The sequence below is a fragment of the Ochotona princeps genome, chromosome 2 (genome assembly GCF_030435755.1).
Source record: "Ochotona princeps isolate mOchPri1 chromosome 2, mOchPri1.hap1, whole genome shotgun sequence".
NCBI classification, from domain to species: domain Eukaryota; kingdom Metazoa; phylum Chordata; class Mammalia; order Lagomorpha; family Ochotonidae; genus Ochotona; species Ochotona princeps.
Window position 1 is genome coordinate 118,182,089 of NC_080833.1, and position 13,397 is coordinate 118,195,485.

The window sequence follows — 13,397 nt, forward strand, 5'->3', positions numbered from 1 at the left end:
TCAGTTAACACACACTTACCTCTTCCATGCTCTCACACACGTGTCTAACTACCTATATAAATAGGTGTTTGTTGAACACACACACACACACATAAAAAGCTTGTTAGGGGCCCGGCGTATTAGCTTAGTGGCTAAATCCTCACCTTGCATGCACCAGGATCCCATGTGGGTGCCAGTTTATGTAATGGCTGCTAAACTTCCCATCCAGCTCCATGCTTGTGGCCTGGGAAAGCTATCGAGGATGGCCCAAAGTCTTGGGACCCTGCACCCATAGGAAGTTCCTGGCTCTTGGCTTTGAATCAAGCCTTTACAGCACTTGGGGAGTGAACCAACAGTTGGAAGATCTTTCTCTCTGTCTCTCCTCTCCGTATATTTGTCTTTCCAATAAAAATAAATAACTTTTTAAAAGATTATCAGGACAGGCAAATATCAAAATTCTAGCAGTTATTACCTCTGAGTAATAGGATTGTAGATGTAAATACATGGTTTTTTTCCTATTTTTCTGTGTCCCAACATTATATGATATGCATCTTTTACTTTAATAACAACAAGGCAAATGACATTAGGGATTTTATTTAGGGAAAAGAAATATAACCACCACTCTCATGCAGCTAAAAATGACACCAGGATATGCGTGTTGTTAATAGGGAAAAAGGCAAAGATCTCACCCTATAACAAGTTTGCATTAGGTATTTGAATTAATTGTGTTCCTGATTCTGGTTATTCTTCATAACCTCAGTCCTAAAAAGATAGAAAACATGTCTGTTTTGCATTTTTAAAAAAGGCAGTCTCATTTCCTATTATTGTTCTTTATCTAATCTGCCTATTGCAATACCAGGGAAAGTATCCTGCACTGGGGAACGGAATGGGAGGAACAAGAGAAATGAATTAAGAGCCAGAAATTGGGATCTGAGTACAGCTCCCCCCGCTGACTCATGCATGACTGAGAAGTGTGCTTGGCTTTGCCTTGGGTAGCCATTTTCCCTCTTTAGTATCCAAATGTGCACTTCCATGCAGTATAGACAAAATCTAACTTTGTGCTGGAAAAACTGTGAGAGCTGCTTCAAATCAAAAGCCTTGGTGTCCTGGGGGAAATGGAACATCATTTGCATGGGCAATGAAAAAGAAAGCCAAATGGAGTTGAAAAGTGTGGAGGAAAAGGTACCCAGACCACACAGGTTAGGAGGCCTGTGTTCTGTTGGCCAGCAAGTCTGCTTTTCTCCTGGGCGAATGAAAGCATGTGGTTAGTGGTGATTAAGATTTGGGAATCCAACTAAGTACTGTGGAATGTACATGAGTAGAAGCAGTGCTCTTTGATTGCTAAATGATGACACCTGCGCTATCTACGCCAAAGTTTGCAGAGAATAAAATGATAGGAGACCACAAGAAAATATTTTAGAAGGGATGGCTAGGACCCGGTGTGTTTGACAGCAACATTTCCAGAATTGAGGCATGGTATATCCACAGGAGCACAGTGATTGGGGAAAGGACTTTTTAACACACTTACATGTCCATGCTTTAAAACATAAACAGTCATGAATTATGAACGTGCATTAACCACTCTAGCCAATCAAGCCTGAACTTACTATGGAGGTATTTTTTGGGGGGGAGAGGTGGTCACTTGACAGATTCTTGGAGAACAGTTTTATTGTTGGGTGCCTCTGTCTGAATCTGGAGTCTCAGACAGATGACCTCGAATGTAAGCCAAGCCTGTTGCTTCTTGTCTCACCCGCTCTAGAGATGTGTTCAGATAGGCCAGACCTTATGGTCTTCACATCATTATTTGATCTGCTCTGTTCACCTGAATCAGCCTGTGTCTTTTCGAGGCCCACCTCTGAAAGTGCTTCCTCTGTGAGTTGTTTTCTGCTGCCCCGACAAGGTGTGATGTCCCCTTTGTTTGTACTGTCCTCCTGTGGGGTGCTACCATTTATTAGATTCATTTGTGAACGTATCTTCTCTCATGAGGACATGAGTTGTACATCACTCGTCATTAAGTGCCCAGTAGCATCTACTATAAGACCTGGCATAGGTCAGGGACCTAGATTCCCATACACACATGAAATATCCAGAGCTAGAGAGAATCTTAGGAATCCTTTGAGTCAACATCACTTTTCAAAAGGGGAGAAGATCCAACAAGGTGCTTCACTGTCATCAGCATCCACCTGTTGCCAGAATCAGCCTAAAACCTGGGAGTCTCTTGACCTGCAAAGCAGCTGCCATTGCACATATGATATGGACTGAATCACAAAGTCCTGGAGAAGTATAAATCCATCACACCATGGGGGGGTGTTCACTCTGTTATCCCAATCCCTCTGGGAGGATCCTAGCTCTTTGGAGGGTGGGGGAATATCATCACCACAGTGTTCGCTGCCCATCTAAAGAATGTCCGCACGGGGCAGGCAGGTGCAGGGCTAGGCCCCTTACACGAATTGCATCATTGTCATTGTCTGCTCAAAATGGACACCCAATCTCAGAGGACTGACTTCTCTTCCCTTTTTCCCTTCTAGGCTAATGGAGGTTGGCAGGATGCTACTACCCCTTCATCAGTGACCTCCCCTACAGAAGGCCCTGGCAGTGTTCACTCTGATACCTCCAACTGATCTCCCAGCAATCGCATCCCGGCTGACCCTGGGCCCCAGTTGGGGCAGGGGCAGGAGGGAGGGTTTCTCTCCCAACGCTGAAGCGGTCAGACTGGAGGTCGAAGCAATCAGCAAACACACTAAGAGTCTCCTTCTCTTCTCTTCTTTGGGATGCTATTTCAGCCAATCTGGACACTTCTTTATACACTCTTCCCTTTTTTTTTCCTTTTTTTTTCTTTTCTTTTTTTTTTTTTTTTTTTTTCTGGGTAGAAGCCACCCTTCCCTGCCTCCAGCTGTCAGCCTGGTTTCTGTCATCCTCACTGTCCCTTTTCCTGTATCCTAGATGCCCGGGGTCTCTGTCCTCTATGATGTCCCTGAAGGATATTTTTCAACAATTAGAGGAATTTAAAGAGAAAAACACAAAGGACTACAAAGAAAATAATAAAAGCATTTGTATGTTTTCATGCTGGTGGTTTGAGGAACCAAATGTCCCTCTCTCAGTTCTCTCCCACCCTGTGTTGACAGGCAGTCCTTCTCTGTGTCTTGTTACTCTCACTACCTCTTAGCAAGAATACGCCACATTACCCTGCTCCTTCCAGGCCTCCCTGACTCCTCTTGCTCTTGCTCCCCAGGGACAGTACTGATGGGAACACTCTGCCCCTCTTCTTTGCTGACTGAGGTAGGCACTGGGGACTGCTGTGTGGCTTCTAGCAGTGTCATCCCTCCTAGACTGATTCCAGGGAGTCAGGCCCAAGGGCCAAGGATGGCAGGATTCTTACAGGCCTCCTCATCCTCCCCACGGTAGCCCTTGGAAAGGCTTCATCTTCACAGCCCTTTCAACCCTTAGGAAAGCAAGGTTTGGAACCCATTGCTAAGCCAGGTCTGACTTGGGCACTGTGATGATTGCCTCGCTAAGGAGGCTTCTTCTCTGAGACACTTCTCCTGTCCCTCCACATGCATGGAGATACACACACTTTTCTGCACTCTCACTTTCCCAAGATTGCATATGCAAACGCCTATCTGAGTAATCACTGCACTACACCTTGTAAGACCCAGAGAGGGTATTAGCAGCTCTTGAGCGATGGTCGCTGACACAGGGAAGCAGTGTGCATCGGAGGTTTCTCAGGCCCAGCAGCATTTGCCAGGGTGGCAGATATGGGACTTGATGGCCAAGAAGCTCAGGTTTCCACTGCTAAAATTTCTCCCTTCCTGCAACTCTGGAGCCTTCAGGGTGCCACTCGTAGTACTTATATGTCCACAATGGATTTGACTTTTTTTTTAATTTTAGTTTTTGTATTGGAAAAATGGTGTTACTTATCAGAAAGCTTCAGGGCATGGTGTTCCTGAAGTAGTAGTAAAAGAACATGGTTCAAATAAACTTTTTGCTGCTTTGTCTGAGGACCCGAGACTCATGGGATAGGAGGAGACAGTGTTTTTATTGAAACCAACGTAGTGGAGTTTCCTCACTGGGAGCATCTTAGGTGAGGACAACAGGTACTAGAAAGCCATTGGTGACTGTCTTCCAAACTTAAATTCTTCACAGCCAGCTCCACCAGTAATAAAGGTGGCAACTTTATCATGTGATTAAGTGGTTGGTTCTCACATCTCTTGGTGTGTCCCCCCCCCCCCACTCATCTGTAGAGATTGCTATGTCTGGCTAACCAAGAGGTTTGTGAGAGATTAAAGAACTTGATTTCAGTCATATCCAACCTGCAAATGGGAAGTCAAGGGCAAAAATTTTTGCTAAGGTAAACTACTTCATGCCAGAGAGAGACAATAATTATTTTCTATTAGAACCTCTGGTTACCATGAATGCCCTGATCTCATCACCAAGATGAGAAAGAGTAGTGTGGTTGACTTTTCTTTGATTGTTTTGGTCTGTTTGGTCTTTTAGGACGGAGGAAAGCATCAAAATAAAAAGATAAGACATGGTTATCTTCATTTTTACTAGAATTTAATTATGTGTGGCCCTTTAAGTACTCTGTCCCCTGTCACAATCACCCTGTTTGAGTGGCTCCCAGGGAAAGTCACAAGACCCTGAGGGGTGAGGATGACCATTTTAGAAAGTTCTGGAAATTCTTCAGGACACTAGAGTAATGAATAGAGAACACTCTTCTGTGCATATCTGGTCTTTGGTTAGAGATACCTGAGACTCTCAAACACATGTGTTTTAGAAAAAAATGCCAAAATAAATACTTAGCAAAAGGAAGTTATGCTTTCATGACTCAGAGCCGTAGAGCACTGTGTCTGCTCACCTGTGTCGTAATCAGAATGGGACTAGATGCACCGGGTGCTTAGAAGAAGCTTCAGTGGAGAACTTGAGTGCCTAGAAGGAGCAGAAATACACTGGAGTGACTCACATAGGAACAGGACTGGAGCCCATTCAATTGAGCTTCGGTTTAGTAGGAAAGGAAATGAGAGCAAAGCAGAGAAGAGGAGCAGGGGACTGGGAGTAGATGGTACAGGAAACAAGTAGGATGACTCCAGATTTGAATTCAATGGTTGCATGTTGAGTTCATGGAAAGGCAGTGCTGCATTTGCACAGGCAGCTTTTCTCCCAGCAGTAGTTTTCACTAATGATCACCCCTCATTCCTCTACCCCCACTCAGCACTTCACTCCTTCTTCTTGAGAGCCTGTTCCTTCCCAAAGCCTTCCTTCCATGCTGTCACTTCCAACATGGCAGCCCCAGCAGTCCTCAGTGCTAAGCCAAACAGCCGGAGAGTGGGGATGGAAAGAGGTTGCCTCTAGGAAGTCCCACGAGGCCACTCCTATGGATAACTGCATGTGCCCCTGGGATTCCTCCATTTTCTAATAAAGTGGGAGTGTTCCATTTTCCCTGACAGCAAATGTCCCCTGGGAAGCAATGCTAGACCCTGGGTTTGCCCACCTTGTAATTCTTCATTATTTCCCGCTTTCCACCCTTAACTCCCCCTCCATTGTGGGAACTGATCCCCTTACGGTTCTTTTGCCAAGTGACACCTTCTTTCAATTTATTATTTTTGTTTTATTTAGCTGTGGTGGTTGGTCTTTATTTGCTGGTAGCCTTCTCTCATGGATATCTTTTTTCCCTCCTTCCTTCTGCTTTTGTTTTTTCTGCCCAGAAAAACCTGACTTCGATACCAAAAAAGATAAAACTACAGAAACTCAAATTTAAAAAAAAAAACTTAAAAAAACAAAAAAATACTCAACGATTCTTTCAGCTTTATTAACATTTTCCATTGTTTCTTGCGACTCGTGTCTCGTTCTTTGTAGTATTGATGATGAACATTTGATAATGAATGTTCTTGTATATTCAGATGAAGAAAAAACCAAAAAAGCGGTCTGAATTTAATAGTGTTTATAATAAAAATTTTAAAAATGACCCTCATAGCACGCAAAACAGGATGGGGAGTTTGCCCCTACTTTCTGTGACAATGCGCATCATTCCTGCATTAGTTTTAAACACCAGACTACCTACATTCATCATTTCAACATTTTTCTTTTATTTTCTTGCATTTGTGAATTAGTTCAAGAATGCTAGAAAAGTGTCGAGTTGTGCACATCCATTTCTTGTTTCACAATGTTTAAAAGTGACGGTAATTCATTTTGTAAACTAAAAAAAAAAAAAGGTTGGAATAGTGAGCTTAATAGGTACAACCTAACACGTTATTATGTTTATTAACTTTGAGACCCAGAAATAAATTCTTTTCTTTTCTTTATTCCTGTTCTTAAAAATACAAAAAAATATATATATGTGTTTTTGTTTTGTGTTATTTTTGGTTTGCTTCTGGGGGGGGAATTTTTGAATTGTCAGGATTATGATCTTGCTGTTTTTATTCCTTAAATATGTATATGAGGTGATGTGAAAAGATGACGCTGGTAGAATAGGCCATTTCCTTGTTCCTTACTTTGCTTCAGAATTCAGTTGCCATGAGAAACAGAGAAGGCCCATGTTGATGTCTCAATGCCAACCTGCATTGCCAGAGCACGTGGTTCTCTTGCACTCCCTGAGAAAAATAGAATCAGGGTTTGCTTTTCCTGTGGCTCTTAAAAAATTCAAAGAATCAGTCCAGACGATTCCTGTAAGAGAAGCTATTAGCCTGTATTTGATTCTAGACACCACAGTTAAGTGCTTTCTTTTCTTTCTCCCTGATTAATAACAACATTCCACACAGCCTTTTCCAAGGAGACAGGATTCTTCTCCCAGACGAATCCCGCAAGTGAGACTGTTACGATGGGCACCATTGACTAAGTAGAACAGGTGCAAGACACAGACGCAGAACCAAGCTGCCTGGTGAGCCATTGAGTCATCTTAGATGGAGAATTGGTGCCGTCCTAGACCAACCACGGCCGCGTTTTGATGCCGAGAAGTTGTGTTTGATTGACTGCCAAACACCTCTTCGCTGTCTCTCATTTAGGTGGCTTCTTAACACAAATGGTAAAGCCAGCCTGATTCGGAATGTTCTTATTAGTTATAGGAAACAAGAAAGCTGTACCACCCGGAAAAAAAGTTTAGTTTCAAACCTGCCTCATTGGAGAAAGTGTTTAGAAATCGCCCAGAACATAAAGAAACGCAAGTGAAGAAAGCATTGGGGAGCAATTCTTTGGAAAGTGCTTCTACCCAAACACTTGGGCTCTTGTTTTGAAGTCCAGGCAAGATAATGACAAGCTTTTCACATCACCTTTATGGTTTCAATCCCTTGCTCAAAGCTGCCTGCAATCGTTTATTTTTTGTAAACTTTTTTCTTTTGCTAAAATAAATAAAACATTCAATGGTTTCCTTCTTTTTTCTATTTTAATTACTTTGCTTCTTTCCTTTGGTGTTTTCATTTGGAAGTGCTTCCGTTTGGTTGTGGATTCTAGTCTGCCCCTCCCTTTGCCTTCTTATTATTCAGAATATAAACCTGCAAAGCTCTGCTCTGTTTTGGTTTTGAAAGTTTAATCCTTTCTGCTTCTGTGAGGGCACAGACTTCTGTCCCTGTTGATTCCAACTGAACTTTTGTGTTCTCTAATGATACTAACATGGTGTAGGTTTTACAGTCTCCTAATTTGTACTGGTAATGCATATTCCAAATAAATAGTTTCTTTTGTTGCAAAAAAAAACAAAAAACCTACTTGTATTTTGTACACATTTCGTCTCGCCAATGCTGGCAATTTCTCTTCCCCTGAAATAGGCCTGGGTTAGTGTGGATTGTGGTATGAATAGTGGCACTAATGGAACAGTTTTAGGATCGACCTACTATGGTGTCAGCATTGACCATGTGGGCCACCTCCCTTAACCATGAGAAAGGAAAAGGGGTAGGAGAGAGAGAGAAAAGGAAAATCCCTTTGTGGGCACATGTTAATTGTATTACAATCTAGCAGAGCATCTCATCTTGTTTGCTTGTCTAGGATTGCAGCCATTCACTGAACTCCAGGTAAAACAGAGATACTTTCCATAGTGACTGCTAAATGCTGAAGTCATGGCTGTTTGTTTCTGTTTCTTTATATAATCTGCTCATAATGAAAGCTGCAGTTCCCAAGAGATGTTCCAGGGGGTAAAAAAATCTAGATTTCAAATAATACCCAGTTGTATAGTCTCAGAAGTGTGCTCGATGTCACTCTGACAGATTAGCACACCTGCCATCTGTTATGCCTGCCAATCCATAAAAGCATCGTTCCTGATAGTGTGTCAGCACCCCCACTGAGGTTATGCTCTATTGTACAGGTTGGAATCTCAAGTCTCACGGCCATAATGCATGCCCAAGTCTACTCCAGATTAAACCTGTCTTCTTACCCATGGCACAGGATGAGGCTTCCTGTCTGGCATTTGGAGGAGAGAGGCTTTGTCCACCCCAACCCCCGCCGTGAGACATGTGTTTATATAAAGTCGAGGTTCCAGATATTGCCCCCAATCCAGTCACAATTCTGAACAATCAAATTAGATCAAGGGAATGGAGAAACTGATGGGAGTAAAAATAGTGGCTTCTAGTGATAACAGACAAGCTAAGTACCCAATGCCTTCCGAACGATAACACTAGCTCCTAAAGCTGGCCCAAAAGGAGGCCTTGTGCTCCTTCTTCCAGTGGAAACATTAAAACACCTCTGGGAGGAGGATGGGCACAGACTGCTTCCTTTGCCAGGTGCTAGGAGAAGTAGGAACCTATCTCACCCTCACAGTATATTACTTAGAGTAGTACTACACTGTCATCACAGATAGACCGCAAGTGTATAATGCCTCAATTGTAATCCAGGTCTGTTTCTGTCCTAGGCAGTAATAACCTACAGTAAATATTGCTGGTCAGGGTACCACTTTTCTTGATAATCAGGGGCCTAAGCTCTTCCATGTGGCTGGTGAATCATCTTCCAGGTGGCTCAGGCAGGTTCACCCACTTCTCCAAATCCTTAGCCAAGACCTTCCCACCACTAAACATTCCTAAATGGATACTGGGCAAGCAGTTTTCAGCTAGGTAAGAGTGACAGATAAATGAGAGCAGAAGACAAGCCCGTGTAGTTGTTCGCTGAATACACTCCCTGTATGAATATTGCCAGTCAGCATTCCAGATTTACCTTAATTACTCTTCAGTGCCAGATGGAGAAAGGGTGTAACAGGGGCCAGGAAACTGCCCTCAGTGAAGAAATGAAGAACCTTCTCCACATGTATGAGGAAGTTGGGGAGAAACATCTCTTCCCCAACAGTCTCCAGATTTCTTCTAAACTCAGACCTCAGCACCAAGTCTGTGCATTAGGAGGGGAGAAGAGGGGTGGGTAAAACGCCCTGTTCCAGCCAGTGGAGGGTACAATGAACCTGTGTTTATTGCTGGACAAAAGGAGATGTTTTTTGGTGGTCAGTACAGGTATGGGTCTTGAGTTAGCTATTCTGGTTGCCAGAGATCAGGGAGTTTATAAACAACAGGGATTTTGTTGGCCACTACGACAAACATTCATGACAAGGGGCTAACAGATTCAGTGTCTAGCGAGGGTTTATTAATCAGTGGTAGCTCTTTGTCTTGGCATGGCACAAGGGGCAAGGGAAGTTTCCTTTGTAAGGGCATTGGCTCATTCATGAAATTTCTGCCCTCAGGAATTACTCAATTCCCAGACTCCCCCTCTTAAAGTCCGTCCCATGAGGTATGGGAGGCTCCAACAAGGAACTAAAGGATACACCAACATTTGGACCTTAGGAGATCTAAAACTGTAAAATCACAAAATCTGGCACCCTCAGCAGTGCTCCCACCTTCCCCAATCCATCTATTCTATTTAACATCAGAAATGGCCTTACATTCCACACTTAAAAAAAAAAAAACAGCAAAATTCCAACTTAGAGAGCATCTATCACCCAGAATACAGCTTCCCTTCTGGAAATGCCCAAATGGAGGGTGGCACAAAGACTGTTTTTATGAAAACATTCAGTGCTAAATCATGGGACCTGCTTTCACCTGGCTGTCCAAGCCGGGGGCTAGAACAAAGTATGAGGCTCTGCTTGGAAAGCTTTTCATGCTTTGCATGAAGGCTAGGGGAGTGCTTCCATCAAGAAACTGTGGGGGACTGATTGCCCAGGCCTACAAAGCGGAATCCTTGCCTGTAGACTGCAGCAGGTTTCAGAGGCCACCTGAGCAGGGCAGTGGTAAAGAAGTAGTGATGATATTGGGTGTGGCAGTGGCACTCCCCAGTTTCAAATGCTTTGGAGAGTCAAGATTCTTGTTTATCCTGCAAAAACTAGTTTGGCTTTTGCTCATAGATGGTCCCGTTCATCAGTGCCCAAATTGTGCTGTACGTTGAGCCAAAATTCACTCACTTCCCTGATGCCCACCACGCTCTCTTCCATGTAGCTCACCAGGTCACAACATGCTTCATGCCCTTCTTAATAGCATGTAAGATCCCAGGTATCTTGTGGGGTTATTACGTGAATTTTCCATTAATAGATAACCAAAGGGAAATTAAAGTTCACAATAAAAATCCTCCTCTCTCTTATACTTTCAACAATCCAGAGCAACATCCCTTGACAACTTTCCCTGCTTCATTTTCTTACACAGCCCATTCCTCACAAGACAGTGACTCCATTGCAGAGGAAGTAGCATCTAGAACCTGCCTTCTAGAGCAGCAGCAGAGCCCTCTTCTGCTGTACTTGGGGCAGGTGTTATGCTTTTTCCCTGGAAAGTCACTTAGAAAATGAGCAACAATGTGGTATTAGCCTTTATGCACCAAATTCTAAAAACACAAGCAGTCTCTAGGCTGTCACAGCAAAACGAAGTTCTGAGAAGTTGGAGCGTAGTACCACCCCACTCCCTGGAATGAAAGGCCGCAGCAGAGACTTAATAATTTAGTAAGCAAGCAGGAAAACAGCAAGCACATGCCAAAGCAAAAATAAGCTTTTTATTTCAGGCTTCACAATGCAGACTGATTAGTATCAACTGTCACATTGAGAAAAAAAGTCACCATAAGAGGTTAATTTTGCACTCTGCTTCCTATATCCTGGGGGGAACAATCCAATCTATGCTTCTGCCTCCACTCTCTCAGAATAACCTTTGAAACATTCATGTCTTTCTGAAAAATTTGAAACATGTAAAATGGGTTCCCTGCTGTCCACAGGCTTACTTGGGGCTCCCTCATCCCCCTTGGTATTCACACACACACTTAAAATGTGTCTTGATTTTGAGTTTTCTGTAAACTCTGCACTCCTAAGCCTAGATGGGTTTATTCCTATACCACTGTCATTTCTGCCACGTTCTTCTCTGCAATTCCTCCAGCACATGACCCCCTCTGAGCTTTCTGTTTGGTTCTCCTACAATCTACTTCCAATTCCTGAATGAAAGCTGTTGTTGATTCTGCAGAACACTGGGCTTCTTCCCCTGTTTGCTTCTCCCCAAAAAGCTTCACCTTCCCTTGACCTTGAATAACTGATCCTGCTATAGTTGGAAACATCTCTTTGCGTTACCTCCTTAGGATTTGCCCCCAAATTTCTCTCCTATTGCTTGAGAAGTGTGACAAAGTGTGAAATTTTCATCTTTTCCTAGTTGCCTTATTTGTGTTGTGCAGGGCTTGTTCTCTTTGCAGTTAGGTCCAGATATTTCTCACCCTAACATGCTTTTCTAAATTCTACTTCTTTTTTCTTTTACAAAAAACTGTGGATCTATTAAAAGCTTTCATAGTTTAGGTCAGTCTTTGTCAGCTTTAATTTCTTACATGGAGTAATATCATCCAGGGAGTATCTTTGCATCACAGCCACAACCAAGTTCAGCCACTGCTATCCTAACTGGCTGTGTAGGGAATGCTCACAGTCCCAAGATGCTCCTCTGAGGGGCCTATCTCTTGGGCTACACCTTCAGAAAACATAGCATATCTCATTGCTGTGTTAAAATACACTCATAAAAATGTATGTTTTTTTCTCAGCCTTCCTGATTTTCTCCTCTCAAATGTGTTCACATTAGTTTGCTTGCTTGTTTTTTTCTTTGTTTTGTTTCTCTAGTAAACTTTTCAAGGACATCTCCAAGTGCTCTCATTGCCGGTTTTGTATCTGTTGCTTTTTATGTTAACTGGTCTGAGAAATGTATGTAGTTTCTGTTGACTGAGATCCTAGGAGCAAACCTGTACAGACTTGAGCCCAAGCTCCTCTAATGTCAATTTCTTCTAACACCAGATGAGAGATCTCTCTCCACACCCACCCATTCCCTATTATGATACCAGTTAGGTATCAAACAACTCAATCTGATTCTGATACTAAATTGCTTGGAGCAGTGTTAAGGGTGTAATCTCCTAAGACTTTCTCATTTTCAGATATTAGTCACAGTATTGGGTCACATTTGAAGTTAATAATCTGCTGCAAGCTGAAGGTTGCCTAGCTTAGATTCCGTATTGTTTTCAGAATGGCTCACTGGACCTGTAAGTGGTCCTGTGGACCACTTTACTGATACTTATCAATTCATTATAAAGGATAGAAATGAACTTCCAAAGGGACAGTTCCATGGAGGGTCCTGAGAACAGATCCTGTTCCAGTGGTGCTTCCCTATAGGGGCATGTGTTCAAACCTTAAGCTCTGCTAAGCTCATTATTAGGGATTTTATGAAGGTTTCAGTACATAGGCAAGAGTGATTAAATCATTGACCACGCGTGACTAGTTCAGTCTGCATCCTCTCTTCCTTCCCCAGAGTTTAGGGTGGGGTTAAAAGTACCAAACTTCTAATCAAGGGCTGTTTTTCCTGGCAACAAATCCCCATTCTAAAACTGTCCATGGACCTGCAAAGAGTCATTTCATTAGAATAAAAGACATTCTTATCACCCATGTTACTTTGGAAATAAAAAGGATTTCATTTGCTCTGAGTCAAGGATTTAGGACAAGGACCAAATGCACACTTCCCATTTGAGCACAAGTAGTCACTAGCTATGTGACCTTGGCTTAGTTGCTTAAATTTCTCTGTGCCTCAGTTTCTTTTCCGATAAAATGAAGATAATATTAGTATATACTTTCTAGGGATATTGAAAAAATTAACTAATGTAAAACAGAATAATGCCTGCCGTGGTGAATGCTATAAAATGCTTATCAAATACCACTCTGGGTATATCCCCTTCAATGTAATATTCTCACTTTCCCCAGTTTCTTTGTAAGGAACTGTTAGCTGATGTTGTATTTTCATTTTTCCTTGTCTCAATCTAGCCTGGCTGCAATCTTGCCCTTCCTGAGGAAATTCCTGGCACCTCCCTGGCAGAATCAATGTGTCTTCCACTATTTCTCATTTACCTTCCCCCTGCTCCTACCTTGATCACAAAACTACAACTTGGAAAACAAAAACCAAAAACCCAGAAATCATCTCTCTCTCAAATGGTCTTAGTGAATCTAATTCCCAGGGACAAAGCAGTCT

General features: G+C 42.7%; 1 protein-coding gene across 4 annotated transcripts in view; it reads left to right on the forward strand.

Annotated features, from left to right (window-relative positions):
* PBX1 (PBX homeobox 1) overlaps window positions 1-13,397 on the forward strand; it is a 314,626-nt gene that overhangs the window by 274,686 nt on the left and 26,543 nt on the right. For 2 of the 4 annotated variants that reach the window (XM_004589132.3, XM_004589133.3), the window contains one exon: window positions 2,508-3,274. The exons of the other annotated variants lie outside the window; for them this stretch is intronic. In XM_004589132.3, the coding sequence (XP_004589189.1) occupies window positions 2,508-2,600 (93 nt within the window). In that variant the 3' untranslated portion in view covers window positions 2,601-3,274. Of the gene's footprint in view, window positions 1-2,507; window positions 3,275-13,397 lie in introns of those variants that run through there. 4 annotated transcript variants of the gene reach the window in all.